This window comes from Pelophylax lessonae (assembly GCF_965119305.1).
Source record: "Pelophylax lessonae genome assembly, chromosome: 1".
Classification (NCBI taxonomy): domain Eukaryota; kingdom Metazoa; phylum Chordata; class Amphibia; order Anura; family Ranidae; genus Pelophylax; species Pelophylax lessonae.
Genome location: NC_138768.1, coordinates 400,589,875 through 400,612,616, shown reverse-complemented (window position 1 = coordinate 400,612,616; position 22,742 = coordinate 400,589,875). Strand labels below are relative to the sequence as shown.

At 46.5% G+C, this 22,742-nt stretch overlaps 1 protein-coding gene across 3 annotated transcripts in view; it reads left to right on the top strand.

Annotated features, from left to right (window-relative positions):
• The window catches only part of ELAVL2 (ELAV like RNA binding protein 2), a 346,424-nt gene that overhangs the window by 302,478 nt on the left and 21,204 nt on the right, over nucleotides 1-22,742 (top strand). For 2 of the 3 annotated variants that reach the window (XM_082268978.1, XM_082268979.1), the window contains exon 6: nucleotides 1,894-1,935. The exons of the other annotated variant lie outside the window; for it this stretch is intronic. In XM_082268978.1, the coding sequence (XP_082125104.1) occupies nucleotides 1,894-1,935 (42 nt within the window). The remainder of the gene's footprint in view (nucleotides 1-1,893; nucleotides 1,936-22,742) is intronic. 3 annotated transcript variants of the gene reach the window in all.

Genomic DNA, 22,742 nt, shown 5'->3' with positions numbered 1-22,742 from the left:
ACAAAAATCATCATAAAAACATGAGACTTTTTAAGAGGTTTATTAAAAATCTTCATCTGGTCTTCTCCGCTCATTTGCCCTCCGCTCTGGTCTTCTCCCCTCCACTCTTCTCCCCTCTGGTCATCTTCTTCCTCTGCTCTTCTTCCTCTTGTCTTCTCCCCTCTGGTCGTCTTCTTCCTCCGGTCCTCCGACGATGTCTCTGGTGATTATGCTGGCTCCGGTCCATGCAGCTTATATAGCCATTAGAGGCGTGGCCTCCCGGTGACGTCACCTGGAGACCCCACCCCCTTATGTCACATAACGTCATCTGTGACATAATGGGGCGGGGTCTCGGGGGTGACATCACCGGAAGGCCACGCCCCCAATGGCTATATAATAAGCTGCATGGACCAGAGTCGGAATAATCAGCAGAGACATCGTCTGAGGAGGACCAGGGAGGAAGAAGACGAACAGAGGGGAGAAGACCAGAGGAAGAAGAGCTTTTTAATAAACTTTTTAAAACTTCTCTTGCCATTATTAACATACACTGCCTTATGGGGTGAATGGGTAGGGGTACAATTTACCCCTACCCATTCACATAGGGAGGGGGTCCGGGGTCTGGGTGGCCCCCTTCTTAAAGGGGGCTTCCAGATTCCGATTAACCCCCTGACCGCAGACCCCCCCACAACCATCACCCAGGGTTGTCGGGAAAAGGCCCTTGTCCTCCTCAACATGGGGGCAAGGGGCTTTGAGGTGGGGGTGCAGAGCTCCCCCTGCCCCAAGGCATCCACCCCCCCCCCATGTTGAGGGCGTGTGGCCTGGAATGGTTCGGGGGTGGGGCCGCTCGCTCGTCCCCTCCCCTTTCCTGGCCGGCCGGGCTACATGCTCAAATAAAGGTCTGGTATGGATTTTGGGGGGGACCCCACGCTATTATGGATTTTGGGGGGGACCCCACGCTGTTTTTTCGGCATGTGGCTTCCCTCAAAATCCATACCAGACCCAAAGGGCCTGGTTTGGGACCCCCCACGCCGTTTTTTTTCCCCATTTTGGCATGGAGTTCCCCCTCAAGATTCTCAGAGCGCAAGTCGGATCATGCTGATACGACTTCCATTCAAATCAATGGCCTGAAAGCCAGATCAATTGATGGCTCCTAGGCAACCATTGATTTTGAATGTAGGCAGGAAAAAACGCTGCTAAAAGCCGAGTGGCCAAACGTGCAATAACGCCAATGGAAAAAGCTACTAAAAGCATGTTTTTACAGCTGCTTTTTCTTGGCGTTAGAAGTGGCTCTGCAGCTTGTTTTTTCTGACGCCCTGTGTGCATGGGCCCAAATTGTAGCTATTATGAGAAACGTGCTTCTCTTGGGTATGGAGCATAAAATTAGTAAGCTATTTTTTAAAAAAAAATTTCGGATGTGCATGAGCAGGAGTGAGATGTTTAAGACGGGTGTGTCTAAGACAATTTTAAGCTCTCACCCTGGAGATGAAATAAATACAAAAAGCTAGCAGGTGACCTCTCCTATTAGACTCCAATCTTTTTTGTTTAGCGTGACCCATTAACTACTCCCTTCAGTCTGGCAAAGATTTGTTTCTCAATAGACTGATAGTAGAAAAGGCAGCGGTTGTAAGTATATGAGTACGTACTTCTGTACTAACCTTTTATTGTGTTGCAAACTGCAGCAGCTAGGAAAGGCTTGAAATAGATTTTTAGGTTTGCAATCACATTTTATTGGGTTGACTGGGTTTCAATGTACAAACTTGAGATCCAAATCTCTTTGCAGTGTTATGTAAATATTTTTAATATGTTCAGTTGTCTTGAGACTTAAATACAAGGAGCTGAGTACTAATACATAATCTAACCTGTAAAGGGGCTGTATATGCCAAGACTGAACAATCTGCTAAATGTGTCTTGCAGGTTGGACAATCTGCTCAATATGGCTTATGGAGGAATAAAGAGGTAAATTGCTGTAGAATTTTTCCCCTTTTTAGCTAGTGTTTCTGTGACATGAAGTTATTTTGTTTGTGTTCATTGTGTGCATGTCTGGTTTAGTTTTGGAAGTTGTGTGCCATCATTTTACTTTGAAGCTATGTAGTAGCAGTAAATTCAATAAAAAAAAAAAGCTTTTATATGAATTCCAGTGACCGTAAGCTGTGTTTTTTAAAATGTCGCAATGCCTTTCACTGATCATCAAAGTATGTTTTAAGAACAGGTTCATTTTAATGCCGGACCCCCCCCCCCCCCCCCATTATATGCACCCTTTGCTCTCCCACTGTTCTTTTTAAGAGTGAGAAAATAGATCTAGGGGACCATGTGATTCCCTTTCCCCCAACGAAAGTGTTTGGTTGCCCAAGCAGGCTAAGCAGCACTGCTGTCACATGGGATCAGGAAGCACAAACTACAGAGAAATGTAATGCTTATACAGGACATATTCTCGTGCCCCCTGCAGGCATATAGTGGTGGGAAAGCAGCATGGAAAAGCAGGCATTTCAATGGACCTATTGCATACGCAAAGCACATGTTCCCTTGAGGTTATCTTGCTTTTTAGGTGTTTTTTTATTTTCCTTTTTATTCCTCCTATTTCCTTTTATCTCAAGAGTTTTATATCCATTATTTCATTTACCATTATAAACTAATAATGGCGTTGGGACGATTATCTATTTTATGTTTGCAATATGTTGCTTTTAAATCCTGTTCAAGTCCACACCTTGATTATCTGGTTAATGCACAATGAAATATGTAGGCAAACTAATACTGCTAAACAAAAGCCATGTTGTGTGAAAAATTGCACCTCAGACGGAAATATTTAAAACAGTATGACCGCAATAGAAACATTTTCTTTGCAATAGCTTTCTTGCCCAAAAAAGCAGTGGGCCTTTTAATGGTAATTCTGTGCCTGCAATGTAATATGTTTTTATACCAAAGATCAACTTGGGGATGGCTAGAAATGAATAGTGTGTGGGGTTATTTATATAAACAAAAATCAGTACAGCACTAAAAGAGCTCTGCTCATGTCAAGGTAGTTTATTGGAAAAAGAGTACCTGCAAAGTAATACACATTGAACAGGGTAAATGCATTTTTCTCTTTAATCATTGACGGACACCGCTCCTGGTATTCATAACCATTGGGTTACACTGCCCCCTACAGAACTAGGACACTAGGCAGAAAAAGATTCTGGCTATACTCATGGGCAGTCCCAGGAGGTATACTCCCTCTCTGCTATAGCCACTCAGTTTTTTTTTTCTGCCTTGTCAGGAGTAAGGACCTAGTTCCTTGCTAAAATCTGGTCCTGGCAACATTTTTTAGATAGAAACATTTTTTTCCTCCTGGATTTTTCCTGTGATATCTATAATCAACTGCCAGACTGGGCGACGGGCTGGATAATCTAGATCCAGTGGTCACCCCAGTCTGGCCAGCGAGCATGCGCAGACCTCAGCTCTGCGCTAGGTCGGCCACGATGTAGCCGCACTGGATGAGGGCTTGCCACGCGAGGTCGCATACAACTGGGGTCAGCGTTGCAGCGTTCCTCCTGGTCGACAGCCCCCCATTTAGATGGAGGGGTTCGGTCTGGAGTGGTCCCCCCCTGGTTCCTGGTATGGGTGAGTAACTGTCCTCCCTCTCCCCCTGGAGGCTTCTGGGGTGGACGTGGGCCCCTCCTTGGGACAGTCAGGCCCCCGGGGTCCCCTCCTTCCTGCAGGCACCCCCCTTGCCGAGTCCCCCCCCCAGGCTGGGGTTGTTTGGGTGGTCTGGCCACTTTCCTGGGGTGGGGGAAGGGCAATGGGGGCCAGGGGTTGCACCACCGGTGACCTGATGATCGACTGTGCAGGGAGGGTTGTACCCGGTGGGGGGCTCCTGCCTTGATCTGTCCTTGAGGCCCGGTCTCCCAATCTTGGGTCTCTGTATGCCTCTTTGTGCCGCCATTTTGTTGTAGCCTGTGTGTTCTATACACGGCGGCCATGTTTGTGTAGTCCTGCCATTTTGCTAAGGTTTACCATTGAAAATGGCGGCGGCCATGACTGTGGAGCCCTGTGGGCATCATTTTGGCGGTGGGAGCTCCTGGTGCTGACTCCTGGATCATTTTACTTCCTGATCGCTGCACGCGTAGTGCAGATTATCCTGGTGGCTGCAGGTGCTTGTCTCTGCGGGTGGTGTCTTCTCCCTCTCTGCTGAGGATCTCTTGGTGCTTTGTGCCTTGCGACCGGTCGGTTCTGCCAGCGCGGTGGGGGTTGTCCCTTAGCAGTGTTAGTGGGGTCCCCCTAGTGACTTATGGAGTCTTTGGAGCACATTTTCCCACCTGATCCCTTTTCTGAGGCTGCGGGGGCCTCCGGGTCCCGGCCATCCATCCATCCATCCATGCACGGACGACGGTCCTGGAGTCCCTTGTGTCCCAGGTGGAGGTGGCCTGCGGCAACGGGTTAGCAGAATCCCTCCCCCACCACCTTCCCCTGCCTCATCTGTCACCTCAAATCCTGAATCTGATTCGGCCGCCGCGGATGTGGGTCACCCTGCTGGGTCTGCAACCATGCACCTGGAATCCTCTGATAGGATGATTCCTCCACGTCTGCGACCGCATACAAAAAGGCGCTGGTGGATGCACTGGTTGTATCTTTGCGTGACACCCTGAAGATGGAGTAGCAGCTGAAGCTGCAACGGAGGCACTGGTACCCTTTGGCAATCACAAGCCACCCAGAACGGCAAAGGAGTTTCCTTTCCCTGCCTATTTTGACAGAATTGTTGCTAAAGAGTGGGGATGACCAAAGTGCCAACTTGGGATCACTAAGCGCTTTACTAGGCGTTACCCCTATGAGGAGTCCCTTCTTAAGAAGTGGACTGTGCCACCTGTGGTGGACCCTCCAGTTTCCAGATTAAATAAGGCAACCATGATTCCAGTTGATATGTATATGTATTCCGCCATATGTACACTGGCTTGTTCGGCAATGAGGTCGGTATTCAACATTGCTCTAGTGTCACAAACTCTGACCGAGTGGGCAAAGCTCTTACGGTGTGACCTGGAGGGGGCAACAGCTCCCCCCTGCCTTTGCTGAGCTGGCGGACCAGCTGGTCCAGGGGCTGCAGTTTCTGTGATGCCTCTTTGGATGCGGCTCCCCTGATGTCTCGCCTCTGTTTTGGCAGTGGTCATTCGGCGTGTCTTTTGGCTCAAGTGCTGGTCTGCGGATCAGACTTCAAAAAAGGCCTTGACTGATCTTCCTTTCCAAGGGGATCACCTGTTTGGAGCTACCCTGGATGACAAAGGTCTCACGGGGGGGGGGGGGGGGGAGAGAGAGTACTTTTCTTCTGCAGGCTACTAAGGGTAAGGAACCTTGTTGTAGACGTGGGCCTAGTTTCTCAGCTCATACGTTTTTTTCGTCCCTCAGGGTTGACTGACAAGGGCTCATAGCCTTTCAGGGCCTCTTCAGAAGGATCCAAACGAACCTGGTCTGGCAAGCCAAGATAAAGCTTCTCCAGACCCGTGGACAGGGCTCCTTCAGCTTGAAGGTGTGCCCTCACCCGTATCGGGGGTGGGGGGACGTCTTTGCTGGTATCCACACCCGTGGACTTCCCTAGTGCAAGACAAATGGGTCCATGAAGTCATGCAGTCTGGCTACAAGATCGAGTTTCGCTCTTGTTCCCCGAGAAGGTTTTTTTCCTTCCAACTTGCGCCTGTCTGCTTACAGGGCCTGTTAGCAGTACAAGACCTGTTCCTTCAAGGGGTCATTGTCCCGGTTTCGGAACGTTTTCCGGGTTTTTACGCAAACCTGTTCACAGTCCCCAGGAAGGTAGGTAAAGTGCATCCAATCCTGGACCTCAAGGTGCTAAACTGCTTTGTGCGGGTACATAAGTTCAGAATGGAGTCTATTCGTATGGTGGCATCCGTGTGTTGGGCATATTTCCTCACCTCTATCGATATCAAGGATGCCTACCTTCACATTTCAATGTGGCAGTCACCAGCGTTTTCTCCGCTTTGCTGTGGGAGAGGAGCATTATCAGTTTGTGGCATTACCCTTTGGTCTCGCCTCTGCTGTGCGGGTCTTCACAAAAGTGTTAGCCCCAGTGCTAGCCTTGCTATGCCAACGGGGGATCGCAGTACTGAGCTATTTGGGTGATCTCCTTCTGCGAGCGGAGTTTCCCTCTGTGCTGGTGGACAACCTGGAGATAACAATACGAACTTTGCGGGAGTTCTGCGAGATTCTGAACTTTGAGAAGTCTGCTCTGGTTCCGCCCATAAAGCTGGACTATCTGGGCCTGTCTCTGGACTCGGCCTTAGCCAGAATGCTCCTTCCTCGGGACAAACTCCAGAATTTGCAGGCTGCAATTCGTCTCCTGCTGTCTAACAGATGGTGATCCCTCCAGATTTGCATGCGGATGCTAGGCCTGATGGTGGCTACCTTCAAGGCGGTTACATTTGCAGTTTCATACAACGTCCCTACAAAGGGAAATTCTGACCTAATGAGACAAGACCCCTCCCCAGTCTATGGCTGAGTTGGGGAACAAGAGAGTCCTTGATAATGGTGGCTTCATTCTCCAGCACTTCGGCTGGAAAAATCCTTCCTCCCCTTGTATTGGACAGTGGTCCTTATGGATGCCAGCCTGTCTGGCTGGGAAGGTGTCCTCGGCAAGCTCAAGGGATCTGGATGCTGGAAGATTCCAGACTACCGATCAGTGTTTTGTAACTTTGAGTGATCAGACTGTCTGGATCATTGGACGGATCATCTTCAGGGTTGTCCAGTGCGCATTCAATTGGACAATGCCACATCCGTGCCTTATGGCAATCATCAAGGGAGCAAAAGAAGGGTCCTGGCTCTGGAGGTAGCAGGTATTCTAAGATGGACAGAACGGTTCGTTCCAGCCCTCTCCGCCGTACACATACCCAGGGTAGAAAATTGGCAGGCGAATTATCTGTCGGCAGGCGTTGGACCACGGGGAGTGATCCCTTCATCCGGAGGTGTTTCATCAGCGGTGTCTCCGGTTGGGCACTCCCGAGGTGGATCTGTTGGCGTGTAGATGTATGTAATCTGAAAAGGGAAGCCCTCATAAAGAGGCACCCTACAAATGTCAAACACAACTTTTTTTTTTTCCTTAATTTATTTAAACATTAGAGCTTCATTCCTACAGTGCCTACAGATAAAGGTGATTTACTTGAATAAAACACAGGGGCAATTTTTTTTTTTTTACCATTTAACAAAAAATATCAAGAGATTCAACCCGACAGGGGTATCGGCTTTCTCTCCTTCTCCAAGTCTTAACAATGGAACCTTGCTGTGGCACTACCTCAAAATCGGAACATAATAGTCCATTATATAGAAAGTTAACATACGAAATTAGCATTATTTGAGGGCGACCACCTTCTATATACGATAAGCTGTCACCTTTCCATGCCCTCTGTCTTACAAGAATTTCTGCGATTAGGTCTTTACAGCAATTTTAAGGTGAGTCTAGTCCGAGATCTTAAATGTCTCACGATCTTCAACCCAATTACAACAAATAGGACTTAATTCCCTGTTTAATGTATACTGCTCCTCTGCAAGATATCTGGGAATTTGCGTTCCCATGAATCACAGATTCCCTTAGAAGTGATCCCTTTTGGGAGTATCTCCCAGAAATGAAATTTCTTTCGTTCATTGACTGACACAGATCCAGATCACCTTTAACTCTTGGGTTATGCTGCTCTCCATAGGAGTAGGACACTAGGTGGAAAAAAATAGACTACGCTCCTAGGGCAATCCTAAGGGGTATACTCCCACTTCCTGCTGTAGGACTTCAGTTTTTTCTGCCTAGTCAGGAGTAGGAACCTAGTTCTTTGCTGGGATCTCTGGTCCTGACATTTTTTTCCTTTTTTTAAACTGAATTTTTTTCTTTTTTTTTTTTTTGAACTGCAATCAAGTATGTTCCAGTGAGAACTACAATCAACTGCTGGATTGGGCGATGCACTGGATATCCTAGATCCTTACGGTCTTCCCAGTCTGGCCAGCGAGCGTGACCCCACCGCAGCTCCACGCTAGGTCGGCTGCGACAGCCCCACTGGATGGGGAATGGCCGGCGAGTTAAACGTCTTGTGAGCACTCATAGCCCTGGTTATGACATGACCTGTGTCGCAGCATACCTCTGGCCTGTAACACCCCCATTCCAAGATGGTGTGGTTGTCTGCCCGGAGTGGTGCCCGATGGGTTTTAAGGTGTAGTGATTAGCTTCCCCCCTCTCCTCTGGTGAATTCTCAGGGTGGACCTTCCCCAGGTCGGTAGGCCCCCCATGTGTCCTTCCTTCCCAAATGGTGTCACCCTTCACTAGTGGGGGTTGTCCCTGCACAAACAACCTCAACACTCTTCCCCCCCCCCCCCGGGTGGCCAGACTACAGACTATTTACATGTTTGGGGGTTAAGTGGTGATGGGGGTGGGAGGAAGCGCCGCCGGTTGTTAGCGATTTCTTGGGAAATCTGTCCTGGTGGCAGTCCCTGCCAAGGCCCCCATTGCTGGCTACATAGTTACATAGTAGGTGAGGCTGAATAAAGGCAATAGTCCGTCCAGTTCAACCTGTGTAGGTGCGTGTGGCCGTAATCATCTCTCATACCCCTGAATGTTCTGATCCTTGAGATGTACATCTAAGAGTCTTTTGAAAGCCACCATATCCCGCAGAAGCCATCTCTTGTGGTAGAGAATTCCACAATCTTGTAGCCCTAACAGTAAAGAACCCCCACGTTGCCTGAGGTTAAAATGCTTCTCTAATCGCATTGTATGCCCTTGAGTCCTCATGCAATCCTTTCGACTGAATAGCTTTTTTTTCTATGCTGAGATCACCATTGAGGTATTTATAAATTTATAAATTGCTATCATGCTCCCTCTCATGCGTCTCTTCTCCAAGGAGAATAAATCAAGCAATAGCAGACACTCTTCATAATTAAGGTCGTCCAATCCCTTAATTAGTTTAGTTGCCCTCCTCTGGACTCTCTCCAGCTCAAACACATCCCTCCTGAGGACTGGCAACCAGAACTGGACAGAATATTCAAGATGTGGTCGGACCAGAGTTTTATAAAATGGGAAGGATTATAGTTTTATCTCTGGAATACATCCCCCTTTATGCATGCTAATGTTCTGCCAGTTTTGGCAGCTGCTGCTTGACATTGCATGCTATTGCTTAGTCTATCCTCTACCAAGACTCCCAGATCTTTCTCCATTTTTGATTCCCCCAAAGGTTCCTCCCCTAAAGTGTATTGTGCTTTTATGTTTAGTCCCCAAGTGCAAAACCTTACACTTCTCCACATTAAACCTCATTTGCCATGTCGTTGCCCACTCTGTTATTTTGTTCAGGTCATTCTGTAGGATATCTTCTTCATGCTGTGCAGTTATTGCCCTGCCCAATTTTGTGTCATCTGCAAACACTGATATAGAACTACTGAGCCCATCCTCAATGCTGTTTATGAATAAATTAAACGAGGTTGGTCCCAGGACTGAGCCCTGGGGGACCCCACTTACCACCTCTGACCAGTCTGAGTATGCGCTATTTATTACCACCCTTTGGACAGGCCCTTTTAGCCAGTTCCGTATCCAAGAGTAAACCTTGCGGTCGATGCCTGCAGACCTTATTTTATAAATTAAGCGCTTGTGGGGAACTGTATAAAATGCCTTAGCGAAATCCAGGTACACCACATCCACTGGTCTCCCCCCTATCTAGCTCACAGCTCACCTCCTCATAGAATGTTAAGAGATTGGTTTGACAAGAAGGCCCATTTGTAAACCCGTGCTGATTACTGCTGATGTTGTCTTTAGCAAACTCTACGATATAGTCCCTTGTCATCCCCTCCAGAAGTTTACATACTATCAATGTCAGACTGACAGGCCTATAATTTCCCAGGACATGCCTCTGCCCTTTTTTGAATATCGGTATCACGTTGACTTTCCTCTAATCCCCCGGTACATTTCCTGTCATAATACTGTCAGCAAAGATCAGGAACAGTGGTCTAGATATAGTCTTACTAAGTTCTTTGAGTACTCTCGGATGTACGCCATCGGGGCCTGGTGATTTATTTGTGTTAATTTTGTCCAGCCTTTCCCTGATTCACCCATAGCGGCAAGTCCTGTGTATTACTACTAACCATATAGTCGTGGTCAGTGTACCCCTCTTTTTCCTGTGTAAAGACTGATGAGAAAAAGCATTCAGCACGGTTGCTTTTTCAGTGTCCTCTGTAACCATCCTCCCATCATCGTTAATTATGTGTGCAATATGCTCCACCCTAGTTTTTTTTGCTGTTGATATATTTAAAGAATTTCTTTGGGTTCTTTTTTTTATCCTCCGCTATTTGTCTCTCAAAGTTGATTTTAGCCATTTTGATTTCGTATTTACTTTTCTTATTTGCCTCCTTGTATTGCTCGAAAGCAGATACTGTGCCCTCTGATTTATATTTCTTGAAGGCCATTTTTTTCCCCCTAATAAGTTTTTTAACATTACAGTTTAGCCAGCCAGGTTTGGCTTTGTCTCTTCTAAATGTATTTCCCATAGGAATGCACTGCAAGATGCATTTGTTTAATATGTTCCTTAAGCATTCCCATTTTTCCTCTGTGGTCAGTGTTCCTAGGGTTTGGTCCCAGTTTACCCTTTCCATCATTGAGCACAATTTGGGAAAGTTTGCCCTTCTGAAGTTTAGGGTTCTTATTTTCCCCACTTGCCTTGTTATATTGTTGTTTACGCTAAATGTGATCATCCTGTGATCGCTAGAGCCCAGGTTGTCCTGGACTCCTACCTCCGAGATTAGGTCTGGGTCATTAGTGATCAATAGATACAGCACTGCAATTTCTCTAGTAGGAGAATCCACCAACTGAGACATGTAGTTGTCTTTTAAGGTTTCCGTGAATAGACGGGCCTTCTGTGAGTGAGTAGTCCCCTCTTCCCAGTCAATGTTGGGATAATTGAAGTCCCCCAATATGATGACTGATCCCAGTTTTGCCACTTTACCCAACAGTGATATAAATTCCAGCTCTACCACCTCCCTTTGGTTGAGTGGCCTATAGCAAACCCCCACAATTACTTTTCTTCTTCCCTATGGAGTTCTACCCACACGGATTCTAACTCCATACTCATCCCTTCCATAATATCATGTACCTGAGGGTCCTGGGAGTCGCGCAGGCGCTGACATTTTGCTGTGGATGGCTGCTATTGATCTTGGCGGCCATTTTCTTGCAGCCTTGAAAGCGATGATTTGGCGCTGGGCCTTTTCTCTAGCGGCAGTGCCTGCCTTTCCTCTTCCTCCCTGATCGCCGAACGGCAGGCAGCTTTGCACTCTGGGTTCCTCCTGAGTTGGTGAGTCCCTGGGGGTGTGCAAGCTCCCTCTTTCTGCTATAGCGGCACTTTTGGTGCTCTGGGACCGGTGGTGCCACCAGTTTGGGGCGGGGGGGTTTTTATAGCGATTTTATTTTTCCCACATTTTTCTGGCTGTCCTTGTGGTCCCTGGAGCATGTGTCACCACCTGACCCACGCTCAGAAGCTGTGGGACCCTCCGGGTCTCGCCGCCCTGGCGGCCATGACGGTGGTCCTGCAGTCCTTGGTGTCAAGTTAATATGGCTCTTAAACATTGGCCTAGCAAAAAGCATCCCCTGCATTCTCGGTCTCCTCTGATTCTGAGATTGATTTGGTTGCGCGTCACCCTTCTGGGTCTGCGTCCACGCACCCTGAGTGCTTTGACAGTGAGGATAAATCCTCTTACACTGCTGTCGCGCATGAAAAGGCGCTTGTGGAGGCACTGATTGTATCAGGGAAGCTTTAAAGTTGGAGGAGTTGGCTAATGCTGCATCGGCTGTACCGGTGCAATTTGGTACCTGCAGATCATCCAAGGCGACTAAGGCATTCCCCTTTCCTGCATATTTTGTCGATATTAGCGCAAGTCAGTGTGGTTCCCCAAAGCACATAGTCTGGATACCTAAGCATTTCGCTAGGAGTTATTCTTTTGAAGAGTCCTTTTTAAAGAAAATTACAGTTCGGTCGGTGGTGGATTCTCACATTTCCAGGTTAAATAAAGCCACTCTACTGCCGGTGGCAGACTCTCCGTCCTTTAAAGACCCGGTGGACAAGAGAGCTGAGTCTCTGATTCAATACCTTTTTTACAGTGGCTGGTTCAATTTTAAAGGTCAAGGTTGTCCATAACCTTGGTCTCCCAGATGGAATGGCAAAAGCTTCTGCGCCAGGATTTTGAAAGGGGCAGCATCCTAAGCTGGCAGATCAGTTGGTACAGGGGTTACAGTATATCTGTGATGCGGCCCCTTTAGCCTGCAGAGTCTTTGACAGCTGTGACTCTTCGCTGTGTAATTTGGCTGAAATGCTGGTCTGCGGACCAGGCTTCTAAAAGGGTGCTGACCAATCTCCCCTTTGCAGGAGACCGCCTGTTCCGAGCTCCTATGGAAGATTATTAAAGATCTTACGTGAGGTAAAGAGTACCCTCCTTCCACAGGTCACTAAGAGCAAAAAGCCTTGTCTCAAGTGTGGTTCTTTCTTCTCGGCTCATAAACGGCCTTTTCTTTCAGCGGGATCGCAGGACAAGTTATCAAAATCCTCCTGTAACTTCACGGGAGGGATTCTGTAATTTGGTAACTTCACGGGTCTGATTCGGTAATTCCTACACTGTTGAAAGCTAGGAAATCTACTTCTAGCAAGATTTTTCATCGAGTTTGGAGGGCTTACATGGTGTGAGGGTTGGTTCCTTATCGGTGTCTCGTCTGCTGGAGTTTCTACAGAGAGATGTAGGTCAGCATTTGGCCCTGGGCACCAACAAGAGCCAGATTTCTGCTTTGACAATCTGCTTCCTACGACTGTTGGCCACAATTTCCTAGGTTCACACTTGCGTTCAGGGGGTACGCCACCTGGCTCCTCTGGTAAGGTCCTTGATCCCTCCGTGGGACCTCAATTTGGTATTGTCGGTTCTTCAAAAAACATTTTTTGAAAATATTCGTGAACTTCCTCTACTTACTTTGTCACAGAAGGTGGCCTTTTTTCGTGGCTATCACTTCTGCACGCAGGGTGTCCGAGTTGGCGGCGTTGTCCTGTGTGTCACCTTACCTGGTGGTTCACAGGGACAAAGTGGTGCTACGTCATTGCCAGTCATTCCTAAGGTCGTTTCGGGTTTTCCACTGTTGCCTTCCTTGTGGCCTAAGCATCCCTTACATTCACTTGATGTGGTTTGGGCAATCCGGGTGTACCTGGCGGTGACTGAGCCGTTTCCAAAATTGGATTACTTGTTTGTTACGGATGGGTTTCATAAGGGGCAGGCCGTATTTGCTGTGGCCATTTCCAGATGGATCAGGCAGATAATGGTGCAGGCCTATTCCTTTAAGTGTCAGGTTCCTCCTTTCCCTGTTTAGATACATTCTACGAGGGCGCTTCCTGGGCCTTCCGTCATCAGGCCTCAGTGGTTCAGGTTTGCAAGGCGGCCACTTGGTCGTGTGCGTACACATTCACAAAGTTATACAAAGTGGATGTACTCACAACTGCGGATGCTACGTTTCGCCGCAAAAGTTTTGCAGGCTGCTGTTGCAGAGGCTCCTGCCTCTTAAGGGTGTATATTTCTTTGGTAGGTGAGCTCCAGTTGTTCCTGGTTGAGCTCCTGGTTTATCTGGTTGGCTATGTTTAGCCCTTTTTGGGAAATATGTTGCTGTTTTGTTTTTTCCCCACCCCCTCATGTTGACACTGCTTTGGGACGTTGCAAGGGTCAAAGAAGATATGGAGCTGTCCTCAATGAATGAAAGCGACAACTGGATTTTTGTCTTGCCGTAAAATCTTTTTCTCTGATCATTTACTGACACGGCACCCACCCCTCTGTTGAGGTGGGTTATGTATTCTTCTGACACTGCTTGTTACAAACCTGAGGTCCTATTACAGGAAGTGGGAGTATACCCCCTAGGACTGCCCTAGGGACATAGATATTTTTTCCGCCTAGTGTCCTACTCCTATGAAGAGCAGCATAACACAAGGATCATAGAAGATATGGAGCTGTGTCCATCAATGAACATTAGAGAAGAGGATTTTACGATAAGAGAGAAATCCGTTTTTTTGTTGCAGGGGATGCCTGAAATCTGACTGATCTTGATGCAGAAAATCTGGGAAAATCGGTGAGCCAATCACACCAGCTGAAAATGAGGATTCTGGGGGATGTTCTTTACACCACCTGTGTACGGAACACCTCCAGGTAGCCATAATTTTATTGCATTTTACAGAAAATTACAGAACCGCAGATTGAATAGGAAAGGTCATTTTTGATAATTACAACATGACTTGTCGCAATTGTATATGCTCTATTTTTTTATTTGCCATTTTCCCCACAAAAGTGGAATACCCATTTACATGTTAACCACGTAAGGAGCAGGCCTGTTTCTGACACTTGTTGCTTACAATTTAAAATCAGTATTTTTTTGCTAGAAAATTACTTGGAACCCCCAAACATATTTTTTTAGCAAAGACTCTGGAGAAAAAAAATGGCGGTTGTTGCAATATTTTATGCCACACGGTATTTGCGCAGCGGTCTTTTAATTGCAATTTTGTGGAAAAAATACATTTCACTAAATTAAAAAAAAAAACGAAACAGTAATACATGTAAACAGGTTTTTTGTATATTGTGAAAGATGTCACACCGTGTAAATAGATACCGAACATGTTACGGTTTAAAATTGCGCATACTCCTGGAATGGTGAAAAACTACAGTACTTAAAAAATCTCCGTAGTCAACGCTTTAAAAAGTTTTAATGGTTACCTAGTAGAGTTGGAGGAGGTCTTTTGCTAAAATTATTGCTCTTGCTCTGACAATCTCGACGATATCTCACGTGTGAGTTTAACACAGTGTACAGGGAGTGCAGAATTATTAGGCAAATGAGTATTTTTGAGGATTAATTTTATTATTGAACAACCATGTTCTCAATGAACCCAAAAAATTCAATATCAAAGCTGACTATTTTTGGAAGTAGTTTTTAGTTTGTTTTTAGTTTTAGCTATTTTAGGGGGACATCTGTGTGTGCAGGTGACTATTACTGTGCATAATTATTAGGCAACTTAACTAAAATCAAAGATACAGTATACCCATTTCAATTATTTATTTTTACCAGTGAAACCAATATAACATCTCAACATTCACAAATATACATTTCTGACATTCAAAAACAAAACAAAAACAAATCAGTGACCAACATAGACACCTTTCTTTGCAAGGACACTCAAAAGCCTGCCATCCATGGATTCTGTCAGTGTTTTGATCTGTTTACCATCAACATTGCTTGCAGCAGCAACCACAGCCTCCCAGACACTGTTCAGAGAGGTGTACTGTTTTCCCTCCTTGTAAATCTCACATTTGATGATGGACCACAGGTTCTCAATGGGGTTCAGATCAGGTGAACAAGGAGGCCATGTCATTAGCTTTTCTTCTTTTATACCCTTTCTTGCCAGCCACGCTGTGGAGTACTTGGACGCGTGTGATGGAGCATTGTCCTGCATGAAAATCATGTTTTTCTTGAAGGATGCAGACTTCTTCCTGTACCACTGCTTGAAGAAGGTGTCTTCCAGAAACTGACAGTAGGACTGGGAGTTGAGCTTGACTCCATCCTCAACCCGAAAAGGCCCCACAAGCTCATCTTTGAGGATACCAGCCCAAACCAGTACTCCACCTTGCTGGCGTCTGAGTCGGACTGGAGCTCTCTGCCCTTTACCAATCCAGCCACGGGCCCATCCATCTGGCCCATCAAGACTCACTCTCATTTCATCAGTCCATAAAACCTTTGAAAAATCAGTCTTGAGATATTTCTTGGCCCAGTCTTGACGTTTCAGCTTGTGTGTCTTTGTTCAGTGGTGGTCGTCTTTCAGCCTTTCTTACCTTGGCCATGTCTCTGAGTATTGCACACCTTATGCTTTTGGGCACTCCAGTGATGTTGCATATATGGCCAAACTGGTGGCAAGTGGCATCTTGGCAGCTGCACGCTTGACTTTTCTCAGTTCATGGGCTGTTATTTTGCGCCTTGGTTTTTCCACACGCTTCTTGCGACCCTGTTGACTATTTTGAATGAAATGCTTGATTGTTCGATGATCACGCTTCAGAAGCTTTGCAATTTTAAGAGTGCTGCATCCCTCTGCAAGATATCTCACTATTTTTGACTTTTCTGAGCCTGTCAAGTCCTTCTTTTGACCCATTTTGCCCAAGGAAAGGAAGTTGCCTAATTATGCACACCTGATATAGGGTGTTGATGTCATTAGACCACACCCCTTCTCATTACAGAGATGCACATCACCTAATATGCTTAATTGGTAGTAGGCTTTCGAGCCTATACAGCTTGGAGTAAGACAACATGCATAAAGAGGATGATGTGGCCAAAATACTAATTTGCCTAATAATTCTGCACTCCCTGTACATTTGTGGGCAAAATCTGCATTTTTGAATACTGTAATTTTTTTAAAATCGGCACCGTTGGCAGCCGAGTAAACCCAAAGTGAGAGATCCGATCAAAGCCGAATTTGGCTTCGTTCGGGACTGCCCAGATAGGGGAAGTGTCGTCTGATTGCTCGGATCTCCCGGGGATCTTCCCGCTCATTGTGAGAATGACTGAGTGGCTGCTGAGCCAGCTCTAAAAAAAAACGGTACTAGGGTGATGCCTCTAGCTGCAGGCATCGCCCTGATACAACCTCTTCAAACCAACAGGTATGTCGGTTTGTGGGAAGTAGTTAAAGTCTGAATAGAACTTGAAGCTTAGTAAAAAACTTGTGATGGTTACGTAGGATCAATGTCCTCAAGCAGGATGTCCTGCTTGGGTTTCTCTATATTTTACAGACACTACCAGTAGCTATCTCAATAACGTACTTTAACCACTTCCCGCAAACTAACGTACCTGTACATCTGCTTGAATTGGTTGTATATTGGTGAGACCTGCAGCTAGAGGCATCGCCCCGGTACAGTCTTTTTAGAGACGGCGGTCGGCTTTCTTGTGATAACCAATGCGGCTCTGCAGCCGCTTGGCCGTCGTCATGAGCGGGAGGGGACATCCCCCCCCCCCTTCCGCCGCTCTGCTTGGGTCTCCCGTCCCAACAGTCGGCTGGTCAGAGTCCTGAACAAAGCCGAATTCGGCTTCCATCAGGTCTCCAATTAAGTAACCTGTAAGGTCACGTCCAGTTTACTCAGCTGCGAATGGAGCCGTTTGAAAAAAAAAAAGAGACCGTATTCAAAATTCAGATTTTGCTGTTTTGAATACTTTTAAATGCAAAGGAGGGTACCTGTCACTGCCTATTACTGTCGCAAGGGATGTTTACATTCCTTGTGACAGCAATAAGTGAGCAGATTTTTATTTTTTTCTTAAGAAGTCGTAATAAAAAAAAGGGGGAAGGGAAGGGGAAAATAATTTTAGAGCGCTGCTGTCCGTGTGCTCGTGCACCAAAGAAACCGCATACATAAGTCGCGCTTGAAAATGTAAACCGTGTTGAAATCACACATGTGATAGAGCGAGTGCAATAATTCTAGCAAAAGACCTCCTCTGTAACTCTAAACTGGTAACCAGTAAAAGTTTTTAAAGCGTCGCCTAACGAGATTTTTTAGTACTGTAGTTTGTTGCCATTCCACAAGTGTGTGCACTTTTAACCACTTGCCGACAGTAATCCTACTGCAGCAGTGCGGCTCCCCTGGGACTTATAGTGATTCAGGCGGCGCGCTCACCGCGGGAGTCGGGCCGGAGGAGAGGCGGCGATTGCCGCCTCCCTTCCCCGATCGTCAGGGAAACTGTGAGAAGACCCGCCTGCTTATGTAAACAAAGCAGGTGAGTCTTCTCAGTGACAGACAGGAGGAGATCACAGGATTCAGCATAGGTGAACCTGCTGTCTCTGTCACAAACCCCCACACACACGTCAGTAAGCATGAGGCATACATTTAACCCCTTGATCACTAATAAAGTTAACCCCTTCCCAGCCTGTGTCATTATTACAGTAACAGTGCCTATTTATAGCACTGATTACTGTAGTAATATCACTGGTCCCCCCAAAAGTGTCAATGTCAGTTAGGGGTCCGATCTGTCCGCCGCAATGTCGCAGTCCCGCAAAAAATCGCAGATCGCCGCCATTACTAGTATAAAAAAACAATATTGAAATAAATCTTTCCCGTAGTTAGTAAACGTGATGACTTGCGCAAACCATCCAAATACGCTTATTGCGATTTTTTTTTTTTTTTTTTTTTTACAATACGTAGCAGAAAACAAATGGGCCTAAAATGTTATAAAATTTAGATTTATTTTTTTTTTTTTTTTGGGGAATGTTGTATAGCAGAATGTGAAAAATATTGTTTTTTTTTGTTTTTTTTTGTTTTTTCAAAATTGTTGGTCTTTTTTTTAAATTCAGTGAAGTGTATTTTTTTTTTTTTTTAACCACTTAACGCAAACTGACCTACGTCAGCTGAGGGTAAGTGGTTGTACCGGTGTTCCGTGAAAAAAACCCTACCCGTGAAAATCCCCTACCCTCGTCACTCTGTGCACGTATGTCATTCAACAGCTGAGCCGCTTCCCACTGCGCATGCTCACAGCTGGGGAGGGTAGGGAATTTTCACAGGGTAGTGTTTAACATTACACCCCGTCCCACTGCGCATGGACAGCCACTACATTAAATCATCTCCACTCCAACCCTGAGATTTCCCTGCGGGCGCCCATCATTCATCAGCAGGTGCGGCGTCCCACATGATCCCGGCACCGTGATTTATATTTTCATAAACCCACCGCCACTTTTACATTTTGGAGCCGAGATCAGGGAAGTCTGACGGGTTGGAGTGGAGATGATTCAATGTTGGAGCGGAGATGATTTAATGTACACGTGGCAACAGCTGATATATGACGCGGTGTAACGTTAATAAATACTACCCCATGAAAATTCCTTACTCTCTGCAGCTGTGAGCATGCGCAGTGGGAAGCTGTTCAATGACGTACGTGCACAGGAAGTGACGAGGGTAGGGAATTTTCACCGGGTAGGGTTTTTTTTAACGTTACAGTACAGTTTTTTAGAGTCGGCTTTCTGTCCGTAAGGACCGATGCGGATCGTTACCCCAGCGAGCGAGAGGGGACGTCCCCCTTCCGCAGCTCTGCCCCGGTCTCCTGTCCCACTGGGAGACCCGAGCAACCAGCCGGCGTGTCCGCTGGATGGAGTCCCAATCTAAGCCGGATGCGGCTTCGATCAGGTCTCCGATGACGTAACCCGGAGGCGGTGTCCATGACGTCGCATCCGGGTTACTCGGCTGCTAAAGGCGGCAGTTTCAAAAAGTGAGTGTATTCAAAAATGCAGTTTTTGGCATTTTGAATACATGGAAGTGCAGTGGAGGGGTCTAGGGTCTTTTAGACCCTCGATCCCTCCATAAAGAGTACCTGTCATTGCATATTGCTGTCACAAGGGATGTTTACATTGCTTGTGACAGCAATAAAAGTGATCAGATTTTTTTTTAAAAAAACCTGTTAAAATTAAAAAATAAATAGGAAAAAATAATAATTTAGCTGTCGCCGTGAGCAAGCGCACGAAAGAAAACGTATACTGAAGTCACGCCTCAAATTAAATCGATGTTCAAACCACACATGTGAGGTATCCCCGCGATCACCAGAGCTTGAGCAATGATTTAAAAACAAGAGCTACACTCTAACTCTAAACTGGTAACATTAAAAAATGTTAAAGCGTCGCCTATGGAGATTTTTATTGACCGTAGTTTGTCGCCATTCCGCGGCTGTGCGCAATTTTAAACCGTAACATGTTGGGTATCTATTTACTCAGCGTGACACCATCTTTCACAATATACAAAAAAATGGGCTAAGTTTACGGTTTAGTGATTTTTAGTAATTTTCCCCCCAAAAAAATGGCGTTTGAAAGACCGATGCGCAAATATTGCGTGCCAAAAATTTTTGCAATGCCTGCCATTTAATTCTCCAGAGTCTTTGCTAAAAGAAGAAAAAAAAAATAAATATATATAATATATATATATAATATATAATATACTGTTTGGGGGTTCCAAGTTATGTTCTAGCAAAAAAAAATACTGATTTGAACTTGTAAACGTGTCAGAAATAGGCTTGGTCCTGAAGTGGTTAAAACCATCATCAAAAAAAAAATCATCCTTGAGTAAGCTTTAAAACAATATAATTTCCGAAGACTTGGAAGGAGCAAATGCCCCTAATCTGACATTATACTATTACTCTACCTTGGGTTTTTCCCAACCTTAGGAAATATCTTATAACATTCCCAGAGCTAACAAAACAAACACTTCCTACCTGGAACCGGATTATCCATGAAATTCAGGTTTCTCAATATATAAGTCCTATGACATTTTTTGTTAATTCGGCATTTCCCCCTGCTGAAAAACTTTGGCTCATGGCTCCAGAGTACCCACTGTAGAATTGCTAACCTGATCCAATCCCTTATTTCTTTAGGAACAGGTTCCTTGAAACCCCGAGTGGTAGGCCATTGGCCCCAGAGGCTTCAGCTTTGCTCATTTCTGCAATCTATTTCAAATGTTCAACAGATCCAGACACAGCCTACCACACATGAGGCTACTCTACCTGCTTACGTAAAAACTGTTTTCTCTTTCGTTCATCAACGGACACAGCGCTCCATAAATCCTAACTAATGGGTTATATTGCCTCCTCCAAGAGTAGGACTAGGCAGAACAAAAAACGCCCATGGGCTGTCCTCAGCTGGTATATAACCCCCCTCTCTGCTCTAGGTAATCCCTTTTAATCTGTCTAGTCAGGAGTAAGGGCCTAGGCTCCTGGTTGGGATCTCTGGCTGGTCCTAGCAATTTTATCTTAACCTTTTTTGTTTTTTCAAGAGAGATCTATAATCAACTACTGGCCTGGGCGACGGGCTGGATAATCTAGATCCAGAGGTCCCCCAGTCCAGCCAGTAAGTGCGTGTGTGCGGACCGCAGGAACAGAGGCTAACCCGCAAGTTAAATGTCTTGCAGGGCCGCGTACGACCGTGGGTCTGAGTCGCAGCGGTCCCTTGGCCAGCAGCTCCCCTACTTTGGTGGCGAAGATTCTGTCTGGAGCGTTACCCACACCATGGAAGGGTAAGTACAGTCCCCCCCTCCCCTTTTGGTGGCTTTCCTTGGGGTGAACGGGGGTAACCTCCAGGGACTAAATCCCTCACTAAGCTGGGCTTCCCCCCACTCCAAATCCCCCCAGTCTGGACCTAGGGTCTGGTGGGGGTCCCTGGGCAGAGAATGCAGCACTGCTATCCCCACTCTGTTAGGGTCCTGGGATAGTGTGCCCCCCACCCTGGTAGTCTGGAGGGGTCCCAGTGTAGGAGACCCCTAGGTGCATGCCCTGCTGTTTGCAGTGTGGGTATAGTGCAGGGGGTGCACAGCAGAGTCTCCCCTAAACGTGTCCTACCTTCAAGGGGGTCCAATCCTGGCAGAATGCTTTGGTGTTTGTGGCTGATGGTGGCCATTTTCCCTTAGTCTGGCTGATCTCCAGTTGGCGGCCATGTTTGTGTAGCTGGATGATGTCACGGGGGCCATTTTCCCTTAGTCTGGGAAATGCTGAAAAAAGAAGCCCTGGGATGTCGAAGCCCCTCCTCTTCCTTCTTTCCTCTTCCAGTGCCCAGGACATATGAACAGGGATAGTGTCCATGATGATGCTGGATTCGAATTCTCGACGCTCCTCCGGTCAGTTGGGTGAGTCTTTGGGAGTCCCTGTTACTGTTATCTCTTTGCTGATAGGTACCCTGAGCCTTGAGAGGATCCTTCTTTAGTGGTGCCAAAAGATCGTTTTTGTACTGCAAGGTCTTCCTTTTCCCATAGAGCCTCAGGGTCACATCTCCCCCACTGTTCCCCTCATGGGGGTGGCAGATCCCTCGGAACCCCAGATTTTCATGGTTGCACTGACGGCGGTCCTGCAGTCCTTAGTGTCCCGGGTAGAAGTGGCGTGTGGGCAAAGGCCCAGGAGGAAGCGTCCCTCGCCTTCCCCTACTCAGGCTGTCTCACCTGATTCTGAGCCTGATGCTGCTGTGGACGCGGCCTGTCCAGGGGGGTTTAATATCACACCCCCTGATCCATCCGATGGTGAGGATGATTCCTCCATGGTCACAGCAGCGAATGAAAAAGCGCTGGTAGACACACTTATTACTGAAGTACATGAGACTTTAAAGATGGAGGATGCAGCTGATGTAGCCACAGACGTGGCTGTGTCGTTTTGGTACGCATAAGTCTCATTGTACTCCAAAGGTGTTTCCTTATGTGCCTTATTTTGACAGTTTTCCTGTAGGTAATGGGAACAACCAAAAGTACCATTTGTGGTCCCCAACGTTTTGCTGTACGTTTTGACAAGTCACTTTCAAAAAAGTGGGCTAGTCCAGCAGTGGTGGACCCTCCTGTTTCCAGGTTGAATTAAGCAATCATGATCCCAGTAGAGGAACCCCCGTCCTTTAACCACCTCAATACAGGGCACTTAAACCCCCTTCCTTCCCAGACCAATTTTCAGCTTTTAGCGCTGTTGCAATTTGAATGACAATTGCGCGGTCATGCAACACTGTACCTAAACCAAATTTGTGTCATTTTTTTCTCCACAAATAGAGCTTTCTTTTGGTGGTATTTGATCACCGTCAGGTTTTTTCTTTTTTGGTGCACAAATAAAAAAATACTGAAAAGTTTGAAAAAAAATGATGATGCCGCACTGACAGGCACTGATGAGGAGACACTGATGGGGTGGCACTGATATGCAGCACTGATGGGTAGCACTGATATGCAGCACTGATGGGCACTGATATGTGGCACTGATAGATAGCACTGATATGCAGCATTGA